This window comes from Halichoerus grypus, chromosome X (genome assembly GCF_964656455.1).
Source record: "Halichoerus grypus chromosome X, mHalGry1.hap1.1, whole genome shotgun sequence".
NCBI classification, from domain to species: Eukaryota; Metazoa; Chordata; class Mammalia; order Carnivora; family Phocidae; genus Halichoerus; species Halichoerus grypus.
The window spans coordinates 105,225,140-105,243,214 of NC_135727.1; the positions used below are offsets into that span (position 1 = coordinate 105,225,140).

At 38.3% G+C, this 18,075-nt stretch overlaps 1 protein-coding gene across 9 annotated transcripts in view; it reads left to right on the forward strand.

The window, feature by feature from the left end:
* The window catches only part of DMD (dystrophin), a 2,185,421-nt gene that overhangs the window by 1,498,541 nt on the left and 668,805 nt on the right, over positions 1-18,075 (forward strand). For all 9 annotated transcript variants that reach the window (XM_078064107.1, XM_078064109.1, XM_078064106.1 and 6 more), the window contains 2 exons: positions 6,223-6,324; positions 16,190-16,298. In XM_078064107.1, the coding sequence (XP_077920233.1) occupies positions 6,223-6,324; positions 16,190-16,298 (211 nt within the window). The remainder of the gene's footprint in view (positions 1-6,222; positions 6,325-16,189; positions 16,299-18,075) is intronic.

Below are 18,075 nucleotides of genomic sequence, written 5' to 3' on the forward strand. Positions count from 1 at the left end.
TGTCCGTCATCCCCATTAGAAGGCAAGCTTCATGCGAACAGGAAAATTTTGTCTGTTTCATTCACTGTTAAATATCCATTGCCTAAGCTATTTATAACATAAGAAGTGTTCTTATATTTAGTCAGTATTTATTGAATGAATTAATACATTGGGGGTTTGTTGGTAAGATTTCATTCGTCAGAATAATTCTGCCCCAAAGACTCTGAAACCCCCTCTTCATGAGTGGAGGGCTTCTAAGTGTGGCTTCTGAATATCAGTCTCATTACTTGACGGTCACATCTATGTCCACTCTCTTATTGGCCTTGAACAGCCCAAGTATGTACCTTGGTAGATTATATCTTCTTGGTTTCATAATACTTGCCACTTTAAAAAAATCAATACTGCATTATACTTTGTATATTTGGACAGATTATTTTTGAAATCCATAAATCTCTAAATCAGAACAAAGCCTCCCTTTGGTGGGCTGCCCTTGATTAGCTCAGAATGGAAAGAGAGAACCTGTCATTCTTTGTCAATCAGCTTGGCACGTACTTGACAGCATGCAGTTACAGTGAAGGAGAGCTGCGGTGCTGTGGTCTCACAAACCTAATTGTAGATAAATAAAAGAACAGTCACCCAGTATGAGGGGAAAGAGAAACGCAACTGCACAATGTTGTGTTTTTCCAACCATCAGCCTTCATTTGTCAGAGTCTGCCTAACAATCTAGGCCAGAGAAGTCAGGCTCTAACACAATATTGATTCCATTTCATTTTTCTTTCCTTGCTACCCTTTTTAGCAAGCAGTTTGCATGTGGAATGAGAGATGGTACAGCCGAAATGTGTGCCCGGTGTACATTTATTTTAAAGGCTTACTTTGGTTTTTCATCCCAGGAACCCATATGTTTTTTTGTTTGTTTGACTGTTTCACTATAATGTTGTAATTGTTAGCTCTTGCTGCAGCAACAAATAGCCCCAAATCTCAGTGACTTCTAAAAACAAACATTTGTTACTCATGTGTCTGTAGATCAGCTGCATCTTTACTTCACACTGCGGATCATGTTCAGGTTTCCTTATAATAAATTGTGGATCTGCTTCAAATGTCTTCTTATTGCAGAACCCAGGCTGAAAGAGCCACTCATATATGGTACATTTTTCTCTCATGGTAGAAGACCGGAACTGAGGGTACTAGCTGATCTTGAATTGTCTTTAAAGACCCAGCTCACAGCTGTCATACAGTCTCTTCTGCTCACAGTTCATGGATCAAAGTAAGGCACATGGTAAAGACCAAAGTCAGTGGGGAGGAAAGTGTATTCATTCACAGCGTAGCCATGTTTGTAGAGTGAGCAAATAATAATGAAGTAATAAACCAGTTGTAGTATTCACCAACATCTTAGAATTTCCGTGGTTTCAAAAATGCACTTTTTTACATTTCAGCTTCTCTGAAATTGAGATATATCTCATAATAGTGTCTACAAAATCTGATTTTTTAACCTTCTTAGCAGTTCATAAAATAATAGTCGTTCTTAGAATCCATGATATCTTAGAGTTCATAGAAAAATTGTTGATTGTGGGGATTAACAAAATAGCCAAATGGCAGGAAATACTCTATAAATTAGAAAACTAAGGTAATGGTCACTTAAGTTTGCTAAGGAAAAAGTTGACATTTTTACTCGAGCTTTTTTTTTTTCAGTAGCAGCATACATATCTCATTCACACCAGCTTATTTGAATGAAAAACCATGCATTAGTAGTAGGTCTTTTATCTCTCTATTCATATATTCATATACATTCATTTTAGAACATCCATTCAAATGCAAAGTGTGATTCCTTCATTCAAAACCCTTTTGTGGGGTCTCCACTAAGGTTCTGAGAGTAGTGTAAGAGATCCTTATTTCCTGGCTCTTGCCTTCTATTCCTGTACCATTTCTTCCCATTGCCCCGGCATGGGATCACCATCCTGCCTCTGGCTCCTATCTTTGCAGATCCCAGATTCCCTCTTGCAGTACTTTATATCATCTATTCCTTTTGTCAGCCAGGTGCATGAGCTCTCTGTGTTCCAAGCCTTTGCTCAAGCCTTTCTTCAGCTGTGAGCCCGGCCCCCACCCTCTCGTCCCTCAACTCAGAACTCATCAATTCCTTCTCTATGCCCCCCTGGACTTTGCACTTTGCTGGCTGTTCTACTTGTTGCCTTGTAAGTTTAATATGTGATCGTTTCTCTTTATCCTTCACAAAGGACTACGTTATGCCCTGTAGTATTCAGTTCCCAGCCAAGACTTTGAAATAGAGTAAATACTCATTCCATGTTTGTCAAATGAACAAAGAATGAGTGAATGTTGGAACATATGTGAGAGGCTGTTTATATCCTCCTTACATGGTGATAGATAGCATACCATATATACATATTATTCATGTGTTATGAGGCTAGCAATAGGTAAAATGATGGAGACACGATTAAAAATTAAAAAAATAAAACGAGGCAAAATGCCTCTCTGTTACACTTTCCTTGGGGCAACTTTCTAGTTAAAAAAAAACAAATGTGTATAATCAGCTTAATATGAAATGAGAAATATAATAGTGACGTCAATTTTTAGCAAATGTAAGTGTGCGTTAATTTGCATTGGAATTGCCGCTTTCCCCCTCACAGGTGTTGTCTTTTTTCTTCACTGACCTTTGATTTGTGGCCTGTCAGACCAACAACTCCCCAATAAGAGTAATACTGTTTCATAAGAAATAACTAAGACTGAAGGTGCTTAGACTGTCACTCCATTTGGAAAACCTGTGAGGGCTAGATTTTAAAATATACCGTGATATTCTCCTAGTGATTATTAATGAAGGATTACTCTCTATTCTCTAATTACTACAAATTATTTTCTTAAAATTATGCATGAGACTGTAGTGAGCTGTCAGTTCTGTGAAATGAGGAAATCAAACTCTAGTCACATCATAAGGGTCTTGACTCCTGGTGAACAATCTTACACTGTAGGGGATATATTAAGAATAAGGCAGAGGAAAAAAAAAAAAAACCTAAATGGGAAGGTGCTATTATTAGAGGTTAGGTGGGGTTTTTTTTTTTTTTTTTGGTTGAAATTCTATCAAGACTTTCTTGTCTGAATGTTCTTTGAAGTCGAACACTTTCTACTTACAAAAACTGGCCACTATAATTAGCTATGTTTCCATTTTAGTGGTGACCTCCTTCACCTTACCTTAAATCATATAAAGATGTAAGGCCATTCGTGAGATAAAAGGTTTACTCAAACCAATTCTCTGACCTGGATAGCATCAGTTTGGCAATCATAAACCCACAAAGAGACACCCTTGGTGCATTTTAAAGGCTATGTGAGAATTTATTTCTTTTCTATGGGAAGAGACCGGATTTTCTCTCACTTACACCCTAGAAGGTTATTACCGAATGTACTGGAGTTAAAGAGGAAGAGGAAAAAAATAGCATGGTATTAAGAGAGGCGACTGCCAAGTTTGGAGCGTGTACACACACGATATAAACAGCCGAGGGACGGGTAGAGTGGACATTTAGTGGCATACATTTCCTGGTTATAATCTCAACTCTGCCACTTGCAGACCATGTGGTTTTGGACAACTGACCCAATTTCCCTCAGTCTCAGCATCTGTAAAATTAGATAATACCCTTTTTGTGGGAGTGTTAAGTATGAGGGAAAAAATGTATGAAACACACATTGTTTGACACATAGTAAACTGTTAGCAACTCTGGTTTGTAAATATTATTACAGCAGTTAATATCATTATAGCAGTTTCTTGACATTTTCAGCACAGCTAGGGATTGTAGCAGCATTTTTTACTTTTGTGTAGTCCCGTGCTTCGGCTGGGGTTGTTTGCTCTGCTGTGCTTTTCAACTTCTCTGTGTCAAGCTTTCATTGCATGGAGAGATACCAAATCTTTTTTTAATTTAATTCGCTTATAGTTCCATTTTTTCTCACACTAAAGAAAAATACGCTAAAGAGTATTTTAAGTGAATTTAACTGGATTTACTACAGCTGACCCTTCAAGCAATAATATTTGACCCTGAACAACTGACCTACATTTTATTTAATAAATTCACACCGCAAATAAATGTAGTGAGGTAAATTGTAGAATTTTATTTTCACAAATGGCCTTTGTGAAGTGATTTATCAAAGGTACATGTAATTAGATATCAGGTTCTCCAAAACATTGCCAAGAAATAACAACAAAGAATTTAGAGCTGAATGTGATTCTTTTGCCATTGCTCTATTTCTGTGGGACTAAGGGTAAATCTCATCCAGGTACTTAAACTCTTCATTATTTCACTGAAGGACAAAGAGATGACATTAGTGGTGATAGAAGGACATGCTAATAGGAAACATTTCTATAAAGGGAAATGATGTGACTTTGCAGTGCTCATTCATCAGAGGACTAAATCTGGGGCTAACTTGATGGCCTGAAGAGGAAATATCTTACCTTCTGCAGGTGCAAACCAGGGACATTTCACAAGGCGTGCCAACTTTTCCTCAGTTCATCTAGCAAGCACCTGCTTCAAATTCGGCTCTGAGTAATATCTGGGCTGCCCTAATGTCAGACTTGCTGCTGTTCATGTTCATTTGCCAATGAAAATTGCATGAATTAGAATGTGTTTATTTCCTAAGGGAATTCCTTGTGATAAAAAATGCAGTCTCCTAACTCTTCTGAATAGTAGCATCAGTGCATTGCGATCTTTAGAACTATTTATTTGGGATTGCAGAAGAGGGGCAGGGAGAGAAAAACGTTAGTGTTCATCATTTGGCTGCATACCTGATACATCGGCAGAATTATTGACTATTTGTGATAATTTTCGGAAGGTATAGAATTTATACTGGGTGCGCTTATAAGCAGTTTTCAAGGAAGAAATACTCAATTCTCACAAAGTCCACGCTGAATTTGAACTCATTACAAGTTCACAAGATTTTTTTTAAATAACTTTTAGAATTTTTTTTATCATTCAGAAAGTTCTTATAATTTTAGGTCCTGTTTTCCTCCGTAATTATTGTTCCTAAAGGTGGTGTGCGCATGTTTGCGTTGCACGCATACTCATCAAGGCACAGGGCTAGTCTTAATGTTATAGACACTTTTAACTCAAGTGCCCACCTTCCACTGGTATTTATTATAATGAGAGCTAAAGAAATAATCCCTTTCACAAGTATGTGCCGAACATGCATAAACTGTAAAACACCCTATTGTGCCCTATAAGTTACAGTAATTTGGGTTCAGAGGACTCCCTGCCCTGATGGGCTGAGAGAGAAAGATACAAATGGAGTATATAAAGGAAGCAGTGGCATGAAGACGCGTACACACAGCAGTGCTGGGAGGCTCCAGGGTAGGGGAGGGAGGAAGGGAGATATGGGTTAATCAGGAGTTGCTATCTGGGGAAGATTGCCCAGGCCGTGACTGACGCCTGACATCGATTAATCGATATTCCATCCTAGTGTTTAACAAGTGTTTCAACCAAAAAGTCTTCTGTAATATTTAACTTCACTTCCTTCAGCTTCAATGTATGCACATTTGTTTTGTTCTCTCTTCAAGCCAGCCAGACAGTAGCCAATAACAAAATACTTTATATTCATATCTAAAGAGGTTTTTGTTTGTTTGTTTGTTTCGTCATTCTTCAGTCTTCTCTAGACTAAGGGAAAACAAACTTTTTTAAATAAATCGTTCCTCAAAAGGCCTATTTAATTTGGCTGCTTAATAATTAATAAGCCTTGACATGGTGCTTTAAGTGTTTACTCTTCGGAAAGAAACTTAATCTTGACAGTGATGTGGTAAGAATTACTTGGTTTTATTTCAAAGCTAAATTTTGGATCCAAAGCCCAAAAGAATCCTGTTAAAATAAGAAGTTTGTAAAGTAAAATGAACATTAGGATTACTGGGATTATTGGAGCTAACGATAGCATTTATCCATATTAATCATATTCGTAAGTCCTATTTCTCATTATTGCATTTGAGATTTATTTTTTTGAAAAACAAAGTTAGTGTCTGTGTTTCTATTTAATAGTATTGGAGTAGAATTCAAGGAGATTTGGGATAAATATTTTCAACTTTACTATGTTCCACAACGGCCTCTATTTCTTTTCTCTGCACCAAAGCTACTTTTTGTGCCCCGATGTACCATGCAGAAATTGATCCTCAATACATGTGGAGTCTCCAAGGGTATATTTAAATTTAGTAATTTTATTGCCAACTGTGAAGTTAATCTGCACTGTATGTGTTCCTTTCCCCAGGAAATTGAAGTAGCAGTTCAAGCTAAACAGCCGGATGTAGAAGGGATTTTGTCTAAAGGGCAGCATTTGTACAAGGAAAAACCAGCCACTCAGCCAGTGAAGGTAATGAAGCAACCTCTAGCAATATCCATTACCTCATAATGGGTTATGCTTCCCCTGTTGTACATTCGCCATTGACGTGGTCTATTTATAATCAATGAAATAACTTGTAAAGAAATATTGTCCATACCGCAATAGCAGAGGCTGAGCTGTCTTTTTGATCAACATATCCTATTTATATATTGTGATCTTAAGGCTATTAACGAGTCATTGCATTAAAGGACTCATTTCTGTCCTGGTGTGCTGCCATCAATACAGAAAGTGGTCCCACCTTCAAGGTAGATTAAATTCTTTGAGGCTTTATTGCTTTGCTTGCCAGCCTTGATGCTTTTCATATTGTTTGGCTTAATTCAAATCAAGCTACTGCATCATACTGTCTGTCTCCAACAGCTGTAAAGAATCACAATATGGTCCGTGACCTTTCTTTTCTCTGTGACACTCTTTTCTTATGAAAGAGGAAAATTGGCATTCAGGCTCTAGTACTTTATTGGGTCAAGAATTTTTAGTGAAATGTCTGTAATTGCTTCTCTCTTTGGTAAAAAGCTGGCCAGGGAGAAAGCTTTCTCCTTCTTTCCTTTCCTCATGTACATTTTGAAGTCTGGGACACATTTATTCACAGGCTATTACAGGAGGAGAGAAATGGAGAGCCAGCTCAGTTTTCGAAAAATAGCTAATCAATGGCTTCCATTTGCAAATGAGAGTCCAATGATAAATAGACGTTAGGTATAGGTTACCTTATTTTCTCTACCTGACCAAAATTATAATGGGTCGCATTATGATGGAGGTTCCCGAGAGCCTGGAATGGTGGCTGTTTATTGATCAGTCCCGGTTTCTCTGGCTAACATTGCAGGCTGAGATTTAGTGAGCCTCGCCCTCATGTTTAAAACTGCTCTAAAACAGTACAGGTCAATAACCTCATTATACAGAACTAGTTTGTCCTTGCAAACAACATTACCATGACTTAGACTCTGTCTCTAAGGTCACTGATTATGCTTGGCCCAAGCTTCATTTCTAGAAAATTGTTTGTTTTTCTTTGAGTTTACAAGGGGCCTTTCCTTAGGTAAATGTAAAGTTTTAGTCTAAACATGCAGTGTCCAAACACCGGATGCTAAAAGGCACAGATTTGTGTGTAGAAACTGATAGACATTTATTCAGGAATACCTTGTCACAGTTCCTAATATCCAGATAATAATAATAATAATAAATAATCATCATCATTTGCATCCAGTTCCAAGGCTGGTATGATAATTTTCATGGAGCAACACTGTGTTCAGTATTTAGATTGAAGAGCTGGAGAAGGTCCCAAAAGCAGCAAATTTCAGGGTTTCTGCTGCTGCTCTGACGAAAGCCGGTCCCTAAGCAGACACTTTCCTTGGTTCACAGAGTGACTCTCCTAGTAAGCAATGGAACAAACAAACGGACCATTCCAGAGGTCTGCTCTGTCTACTCTTGCTTGCTTCTCAAAGACTTGATGCAAGGTTTGGCACGATTGTTACACATTACAGATATGCATTCAAATTGTCTTTCACTTCTCTGCCTTTGTTAAAAAAAAACAACAGAGGGAAAATTCTTAATTGAAAGTCAACGAGAAAATTTTTATCTTAATTATATGTAAACAATCCAAGCAGTTGATGCTAACATCACACCTCCCACTCAAGCCTTCAACTCCTGGGCCACTTGGAGATCAGAACCGTCTTAGTGAGCATTATCTACTTTCTGCCTGCGCATTACTGCTATAAAAGGGGAATTAGCTTTCTGAAATAAAAGGAAGAGCAAGGAGGTGCTAACTTTCCTTCTCATCTGCATTCCTTAAAACCATTTTGTAGAGTGAGCACTCTCTTTCCTTCTGGTCTCTCTCTCTCCTTCCACATTTCCTTTTAAGTCAGCTCATTTTGGAGATGTAGAACTTAAGTGAAAACTCATTCCGGTTCTACCATTTATCCCTTGGGTTTCGAGGAGAATCAACCTATCAAGTTGATAGAGGCAGAAGGACAAGATTGACTTGGGAGAGTGGGGGTATGGAGAAATAGTTGATTCACATGCAACTTTTCATATGGACCATGACCTTGGAAACACCTGAACATGAGCTGGGGTTTGTGGGAGCCTGAAACACTAGAGGCTCAGAAACCACCTCATAGTTCAGAATATGGAATCCAGCACAGCAAGACGACAAGCTGTAGAGACTGTTTACATCTCTGCATGGATCAAAAACCTCTTTTTCAAGGTCAGGGGATGATTTTTCTGACGGGTGATCCATTGCTCTGAAAATACATACATAAAGCCCCTTTCAATTTTCACTTTATATATCCAGGTTTAAAAATTGTGCTATTCCTAACGCCTTTTCTCCTTAACATCCAGGTTTCTCACCCCTTCATAGAAGGGAAAGGGGTCTGAGTAGCCTGTAGCATATTTTCATGAAAAAAGTTTGGTTTTGTTTTGGGGGGAAGATTCATTTGGAAATGATAAGTTATGGAGAAGAAAGTGATATATACATATACGTACACACATACATAAGATCTAGTGTTTAAATGGATAATTAGTATATCCTCCGCTTACAGACGTTCTAATTGAGGACGTAGCAGAGCATGATTCTGTTTCTTAGGAAACTGTTTATTGGCGCCTCCACACGCTGCATCAGACAGCCTGTCTGTCCAGCTCCTGTGCTCACCTCCCAAGCTGAGTTCTCTTTGGGAGCTGGCCTCATCCCTGTTGAGTTTTTTTTCCCCTTTTCCTTCACTTCATCAACTTCTCTAGGATTCCTTTAACATTCAAAGATAGTAAATTTTTAGTTTCCTTTTTTGTCATCCCCAACTAACCCACTTCCTTATTTTCTTTGAGAATTTCCCGTTAAAGGTCAAATATATTGTTACGAGACAGTTCTACTAATGACATAAACGTAGCACTAGATCTCTGATGCCAAATTACTGGAAAATTTTTAGAATAATGTGACTGAAGAAATAAGCATTCTTGTTTTGCTTTCTATCTCCTCTTTCTCCCCCCTACACATGCTCACGCACACACACACACACACACACACACACGCACAGTTTTCTTTCATTTGATTTGTATCTGGTTCCTTCATCTTCAGAAATTGAAGATGAGTCAGATAAATTAGATAAATTGTTAAACATTTTGCTTAAGTTATCCCTTTGATAATAATATTTTATGATAATGCTGCTGATGGAATCTTTTTTAATACATTCCACTTTCCACAGAGTAATTTTGCAGTTTAAAAGCAGCAATTACAACTGCCATCAGTAACAACAATATTGACAACTACTAAAAAAAAAAAAAAGCAGTTATTTGGTTTTCAAGGTGTTTTTTTTTTAACTCTCTCTTGAACTAAAGCAGTTAGAAGACATTTTCTTCTATTGATACTCATTCTTTAACTCAATGTGCAACCCTACTCTTTCTATTAAAATGTTTTCAATGTGTGTATGTATTTTGGAATACTTATATCAACTTCTGTATATCAGAAGTGAGAGCATCAATGAAATTTAAAATGTCTTGGTTACTTGCTGAAGTGATGAGATGAAGCCAGCTGGTTTGCTTTGCTAACTTTTTAGATTATAAAAACAAAATCTGGTTACCATGAACCTAATGATATATTTTACTAATGTTCTTGAATTCCTTTTTAAATATAACAGAAAATGTAAGGTGTTCAGGGCCTTCTGGATTTGGCCGCAATGTTCCACCCCAACCTTTAACACAAAAGAATTGCCATAGACGAATGGTCAAGAGGGCAGTTATAATCTTCCAGGCATCATTTCCTCAAATAGTAGCTGCAGAATGACAGCATCATTAGTCATTTTCAATTAAAGTCAGTCACAACCAGGGATGTTTCATTTTCCCAGCTGTTTTGTTGTTAATTAACTAGATTAAGCTTGTTTTTTCCCAGCAAGTTTGTTCTACTGCTAATATCAACATCATAACATTTCCAAGAACTTCCTTAGGGTTTATTTGTTTGCCTGATAATTTTTAATACATTGCGACAGATGTGTGTCTGAAGATTTTTAGATGGTATAGCAGGTTGAATGGTGTGTCTTATTGGTCAAAATCTTGCCTAACGAAATATTACATTTATAACAATATTTGGCTTTCATACATGCTCTGTCAGGCACATGATCTAGTTTATCTGGTGCAATGTTTTTTATAACATCAGAAATCAGTAGAGAGATAACAGTCCTAAGTCTGTCCCCCCGAAATGAATAGGTCCATTTTGACTCACGCATTTGGTGAACATAATTTCCATGTCAGTGCTTATAGAAAAAGTTGGGAGAAGAATACAGAAAGAAAGTAACAATATTGGAGATATTTGATAATTTATTAATACATGAGTAGCAGACTTTCTTTTTTTCAGAATTTCATTTTTTAAACATATAAGTTAGGTTTACAACTGAGGAAAAGTCTTTGACTGTGAGATGCTGAATAAATGCTAATTATACATGCTTGAAAATATGGAGAGCCCCACCTTCCCACAGGGAAAATAAGATTTATAATAGATTTTTGAGCAACTTATGAACATTTAGGAATGAGGATGAGATTGCAAATGTCGGATTATATTTAATTTCTTAATTGAACAGCATTTCCATCTTTTAAATCTCATTTTACAGAATAACTCACTTTTGAGAAATATTGCTTTTGCCGTGTTATATTTTATGAAACAGGTTCACTCACACTCTTCATATGTATATTCCAGAATTCTAGAGCTCACCATCTTCCTTCTAAGTTATTTGCAAAATGGAAGGCACAGTTTGAATTCCCGTATGATGCCATTAAACCTGTCCATCCGAAGACTACCAGGAACATACCTATAATGAAAAAGTTAGGATTTTTAGCTTACCGCAGCAAGGGAGAAATCTTTCCAGGGGCATCTCAGTAAGAGGGGGTTAGAAAGAGCTGCTTATGGGGTTCGGTTGGCTAGATGATTCTCAAGACGGATTAGGGAAATGGAAGCCCATTTGGATTAGATGCTGTCAACAGAGTCAGTGTGGTGATTGGGTATCTTTAATAATGATTTTTATCTAGAAGGTGAGGGGATTGAAGCGGGACAGAGCTGTGACTGTTGAAGTAGCAGTGCTTTATATTAGTCCTTTTTGTGGTGGCAGAGTGGCCTCATCTCTGTATTGTTGACACATGGCCCTGGGGTGGCGTTGTCTGTGTGTAGTTTATATTCCGTGACAGTTATTTATGTTCAGTCAGGGCCATCACGCCTAGCTAGCTGCGAATTACCAAAAGGGCCATTTTTTATGTCCTCAGTGTTATCGCTGGACTTTTTATCCCCAAGCTCACTGCCCATTCACAAGATATTAGGAGAGAAGAGAATCTTTTCATTTTTCTTAGATATGTATTATTTATCACCCCATCAGAGTCACTTATTATTTTGCTTTTTAAAACTGTCTTTAAAAGATTTGTTTACAAGGGCCTTCACCACTGGTAAGTGTGAGGTTATACCCTAGGAATCATTGCTAATGGTTTACTAACCTTCTTGACCTTTTAAAAAATTATTATTAACCAATACTGTCAGGTGACTTCTATAAGCATCCCAGATTCCCATCTCTTGAGGTTACTGCAAGCTACCATGCAGCTTTTTTTGTTCACAATAATACAAACAAGACAGAAGAGACATTATGAGGGCTCTAATAATATGAGTCAACTCATGTCTGAGGAAATACTTGGAGGGAAGGTCTCACTTGAGGCTTACTCAGTAGCTTGTGCTGGAACTGGGCAAGCATTTAGAGATTTGAATTTCACTCCTGGCCCCCAGTTGTATTAACTGCATTCATAAAGATAGACATAGAGACATATATGTCTCAGTTACAACATTCACATGCATGTCTGTGTACATAGAGCCGTGGGTGGATTCAGTTATTTATGTGGCCGATATTAATTTCTTGCCAGATACTGACACAGGAGAAACATGTAAGATTTTTAAATTTGGAAAATCCCAAACTCGCATGGAGTTTAAAACTGTATTCTGTTTTAAATTTAAAAAAGAGAGCTATACTCAGAAATCATTTTTTTCTTATGCTTATTTTCTGCTCTTGGTAAAGAATAAATTTCACATTGTTTGAGATAATTGTCTTAACATTTAGTGATTATATACAAGCAGCTTTTATACCATGGAACATAATGCTCAGCTGCAAAGGTCCCCTCTAATGAAACTCAGTTTACCATTTTTAAAAAATGCTCTCCAAGTTTCTCCCTCTGGGTAAAATAGGAATCTCCTACGATGGCCGATTTTTGAGGGGCTCTCGTGGGGAAAGCCTGGGGTCTGCAATTGACTTAGCATGTTCAAAATTTTCAAATTCTGGAAATCTAATCCAGGAATGGGACTTGATCATTATTATCCCCACTCATTTTATATTTAAAGATGTTGAAATTTAGACATATATTTCATTCCCTTAAATCTGGTTAAAGAGTATTAACATGGTGAAGAAATCATTACCTTCTATAGATTTGTACTGAGCCCTACTTCAAGTTCGTTATGTGAGGAACGCTGCATTACTCGCTGCAACCAAACGTGTTTTCCTACCTGAAAGGAGTTGACGGCCTGATAGCAAAGATGGGAGAGTAGAAAATTTGGGCACTTGCCAGAGGACCAAAAAGCAAAACCAAACCAGACCAAAAAACAAAACTTCTGTAATATATAGATCATCGAATTCAACTCTGAAGTACGTGCGAGACTTAAAGAAGTTGAGAGAATATTTTTGTCACCAGCTGAATCAAAATCTATTGCTAATCATTACGAAAGTTTGGGGAATATACAATTCTGAGCTTACTGCATTTTTGACACCGAACAGGGTCCTCAGATGTTTGTGGTACATCGGGGGCACTCCTTCATTTTTTTAAATTTCTGCATTTGAAATTATACCCATTGAAATTTACCCATCTGAAAATAACAGTGGGCAAGATAACATTCGAATAAATGAATAGACTGTTCCGAATGTATATATTAATAAAAGGGAACTGAATATATAAACATGTTATTTTTAGGATAACCAAAACCTTGTCCTTTATGCATTGAAATATTTTTATTTTAATATTTTAATGCAAATTTTTATTGACCATCTTCTGTTTTGCTTCATTAAGTAGTGCATAATAACTAACCAACAATTTGATAGTACTTTGCAGTTCACGGAGTTCTTTTCTCATCAAATATCTCATTTAGTTTCTCCAACAAAGCTATGAGTCAGGTGGTGGTGTTATATCCACGTTTCAAGGATGATAAATCTGAGTGACCTATCCGATTTGCCAATGATCATGTAAGCCGTAGCAATGAGTTAAGACTGAAATCCGGGACTTCTAATTCTAAAACACGATGGAATTGAAGCTTTTCTTTATTTTCAGGAGCATCGTTATAAATGTCAGTTACCATTCTGTTTTGTTATGCACTGATGCACATGGAATATGAAGTTTAATACAATTGAGAGCCAGATGAAATAGTTAGTTTGCTTTTAGAAGCCAGATTGTAAGATAAATACATATCTTTAAATATTAGAAGCAAACTCAATGCAGTGAGAGGCTTACACTATGAGAAGAAAGTTGAACCTAAGGCTACTGTAGGAACAGAAAGCTCCCGTCTCTCCTTGGCCACTCTGGAGCCATATGCTCATTGAGTGAAAGCGAGGGCAGATACCAGCAGTATTGAAATCAGTCTGTAATCGTGCAGTCTCTTTCTCTCAGCATATGTAGGTGACTTCCTGTAAGTTAAATGATGTATGATGAGACCTCACCGTATGTTGCCCTGTTAGCCCTTCCAGAAATGACCAAGACCTCTACATTTTCTCAATATCTACTTTTATGTTTATTATCTCCTCCCTATTATCTGTTGCTACTTTATGTTATCAGCATGGTTATTCTTAATATTCTGTCCTTGTGAAGTCACTGCAACTTTGCAAGGGAAACAGGAGACCAAATCTGTATTAATTCATTAGCTTTTTTATAATATTTAATTCTCAGCGTTTAGCTCTGAGATCAGAATGGAAAAATATCTTCCACATGACTTGACTTTCAATGGTAGTATTCCTCACTGATCAGAGGTATTGTTTGTTTCCTTTTGGATTCGAGACTTATGTTTCAATAAATAAAGAGTTATATTCATTGATGTGATAATAAATGTTTCACAACATGCACTGTGGACTAAAAAAAATTAAAAGCCCTGGTTTGCTGTCATGTCAGACACAATAGACATAAGGAACCTCAAGAGCAGAGATGATATAAATTAGGAAGTGATGAATTTTTAGTATTTGTTTTAGGACTTATTCCCTTGGCAGCTTTTGTTAAATGGGATTCTTTTTTTTTTTTTTTTTAAGATCTTATTTATTTATTTGACAGAGATAGACACAGCGAGAGAGGGAACACAAGCAGGGGGAGTGGGAGAGGGAGAAGCAGGCTTCCCGCCGAGCAGGGAGCCCGATGCAGGGCTCAATCCCAGGACCCTGGGATCATGACCTGAGCCGAAGGCAGGTGCTTAACGACTGAGCCACTGAGGCGCCCCTTAAGTGGGATTTCTTAAGAGAATTAAGTGCTACAGAAAATGACTTAAGGACCTATTTTCTTATTTCTTTCAAGGATGGTGCATATCCAGTCGATTGTCAATGCTTAGATAACTCATTAGGTATAATGATCACCGTAGGCTTTGGTTCTGGACAATCAGCAACAGCATCAACTAGAAAATTGTAAGCAGTGCAAGTTCTTGGGTCCCACCCAAGATCTACTGAATCTAGAACTCTGGGGCTGGGGCCCAGCTCTCAGTGGTTTCACACAGCCTCCAGGGGACTCTGATGATCCTAAAGTATGAGAACTGCTGCTCCAGGGCATTAGGACTAATTCTCTACCACCACTCCCCTCCCCCCCAGTCCACTGAAAAAGTTTTCCCTAGGACCTTAGACTCCTTTGCTTCTAGCCAGCAGAAAGGGTAGAGAAGCCTCACAGATTCTTTAAAAGCCTCAGCCCAGACCTGACATCTATTACTTCTGTTCACATTCCACTGGCAATAACTAACCATACGGCTAACCACTGGTGTACTGGACTCACCTCCTATCTGCTCATCAGGGTCTTTTGTCAAATTTTCAGGCTTTTTGTGAGCCACTTGCCATCTGGGTCAAGGGAAACTGGCTATGGTGGGAGTATTGCCACCCCAGAAATTGGCAAACACGAAAATTAGGATTTTTTATTTCCAGAGAGTCAGTTGTTATACCAGCACGCTGCTGGTCACATACAGGCTTGGTGACTCCATGGGGAGCCCTGCAGCTGAAATGACACTTCAGAATTGTCCTGCTCTGAGCAAAATGGGCCGAGCCTTTATACCCTCACCTTGGTCATTGAATGAGGGCTGCCCTGGGAAGGGCTTGCTCTGCAGCTGAGATAGTCCCTGAAGGACCACTCTGCCATCTTTTCCACCATTTGGGACAAGAGTCCTTCCTTGAAGTGAACTCTGAGTGTCCTATCCCCATGTGTACCCCAGCCTCTCCCTTTGAGAGGTGCTAATATAATTGATCTGGGGTGAGCCAGGACATGACGATATTTTTTAATGTTCTCTGGATAATTCTTCTATGCAACCACACTAGATACTCTTCAAGAGGGTCAAGACAGTTGCTGAGATGACAATGTTTTTTGTCTGCGTTTGTTTTCTATTCATTAAGGTTTGAGCTCTACTTCCTTTAAATGAAATTGTGCCTGGATTTGTAGGGCGGTTGGCTAAAATAATTATAATACCTTTGAAAGGAGCTGTACCTAGAAAAATTAATTTAGAAGTAAAATACAATAGAAATACAATAATGTATTCACAAAATGAATTCATAACAACATGAGTTATCTTCAAGACGTTAATGAAATAAATAACACGTATGCTTTTCTTTTCAAGAGAAAGCTGGAAGATCTGAGCTCTGATTGGAAGGCGGTAACCCACTTACTTCAAGAGCTGAGGGCAAAGCAGCCTGGCCCGGCTCCTGGACTGAGCACTGTCGGAGCCCGTAAGTATGCCCGATCACATGCTGTTTGGCGGCAGCCATTTGTTCAAAAGCACAACAGTGAGGTGATCTCTGGATATAAGGGAAAATCGGCTGCAGTTATGAAAATAGGAATAAGCTTTAGTGTTATTTACTATGCAAAATGCCTTAGAGCAGGTTCCTTGGAAATGGACTCTGATTCGGAGTGCAGGATGACAAAAGTATATTGGGGTGTGTTCTCCGGAGCTACATCTATGACAAAAAAAGGTACAAGGGAGTAGACAGTGGAAGAGGCTGAAGGGTCATTTGACTGTAATAGAGGGAGCCTGAGAGTGGGGCTGACTCTGCAGGCTGTCCGGATTGGCAAGGAGAGGGATGGCCTTTGTATTCTTGAACCAGCCAGTCATTGCCCATTTGGGGGCTGCCTAGTGGGGTGAAAGGGAGACCTTGAAAGAGTATTTCTGGGGCCAAATTCCTAGTAAGGAATACCAGCAACAACCGATACTCCCAGCAGCAGGGATGGGTGTGTTGTTCCTGAAGAGGGGATCAGGGTGGGGTACCTGAGTACCAACTAACACTAGGTACGTGAGGATTCTGTCTCAGTGAATCCTCTATCATTTGAACAGTATTCTTCAAATATGCCGATGCAAATCGCTGAAACCACAGGAATGCACATGGTCCTCCTACCCCCCCCCCCATCCCTTTGGAAAACAATTTTAAGAGCTCTTCCATGTTTGGTTCAGGAAAAAGAAAAATAGACCCTGACTACCAAAAGCAGACTTGGGAAGGAATGTTTCTTCATTTAGCCCAGCTTTGACTTGTTTTTCCTGAATACTTTCAGTTTATTTTACTTCACTTTTTATTCATCTGTTAATGGAAGGTATGCATAAAATCTCGTGGCAGTGTTAATGCTGGCTTTGGATCTCGGGAAAGGAACCAGAAAACTTGGCTGTGCTAGTTCTGTAATTAGGCAGAATTAAAAACATCTTGGGGGCGCAGGAGGGGGTGGTGGGGGTTGGGGGGGCGTTGTTTGTATTTTTGCCTTGTCTATTTTTCAAAGATCAAATGATTGAAGTATTAAAGCCTGGTGACTGGTTCTTGAAGTAAAGTTGATTTTTATTTTATATCAAGTAGAAATAAACCACACTGGTAATATCACACCCTGGGGAGCACACTGATAATTCAATAGAAGGCATAAGTAGCGTTTGGGTTAAAAGAGGTCATAGAATCTAGGGACAGTGTGTCTCGTGTGTCCCCTGGGGTTTCTGAGTCCTCATCAGAGTTCCATTTCATGACATTGGAAACTGGAAAAAAGATATGCAAGCATTCTTGTTTTGTTTTGCTTTTGTTTGGTTTTGTTTGGTTTTGTTTTGTCAATCTGGGACACTAAAATTGCTATGTCAGCGTTTATCTTCAAGTAATTGTATCAGGCTTATTTCTTTTTATGACCTGTAATTTTTGGTTCCCTCAGCACATATGCATAGCTTAGTTCCTATATAATCATTTATTGGTGTTTGTTCTCTAGCTTTCTCTGGTATGTTCAGCCTCACTCTGTAACTCTGTAAAAAGATTGGGCTCCAATGATCTGTTTATAAGTTTGTTGAACTCTGAACATAATTATGGGTTTATGCTCCTACTTAAGCCACTTTACACATGGTAGGAAGCTTGTTAAGCGAGGGCACAGAAATCTATTTAACCTATAAAGTACCTAAATGTAACAATAATGTTTGTAATGGAAAATGCATTTCAAATTCCAGTATGGATTTCCAACAACATAGGTAATTTATTCACTTGGTAAGTA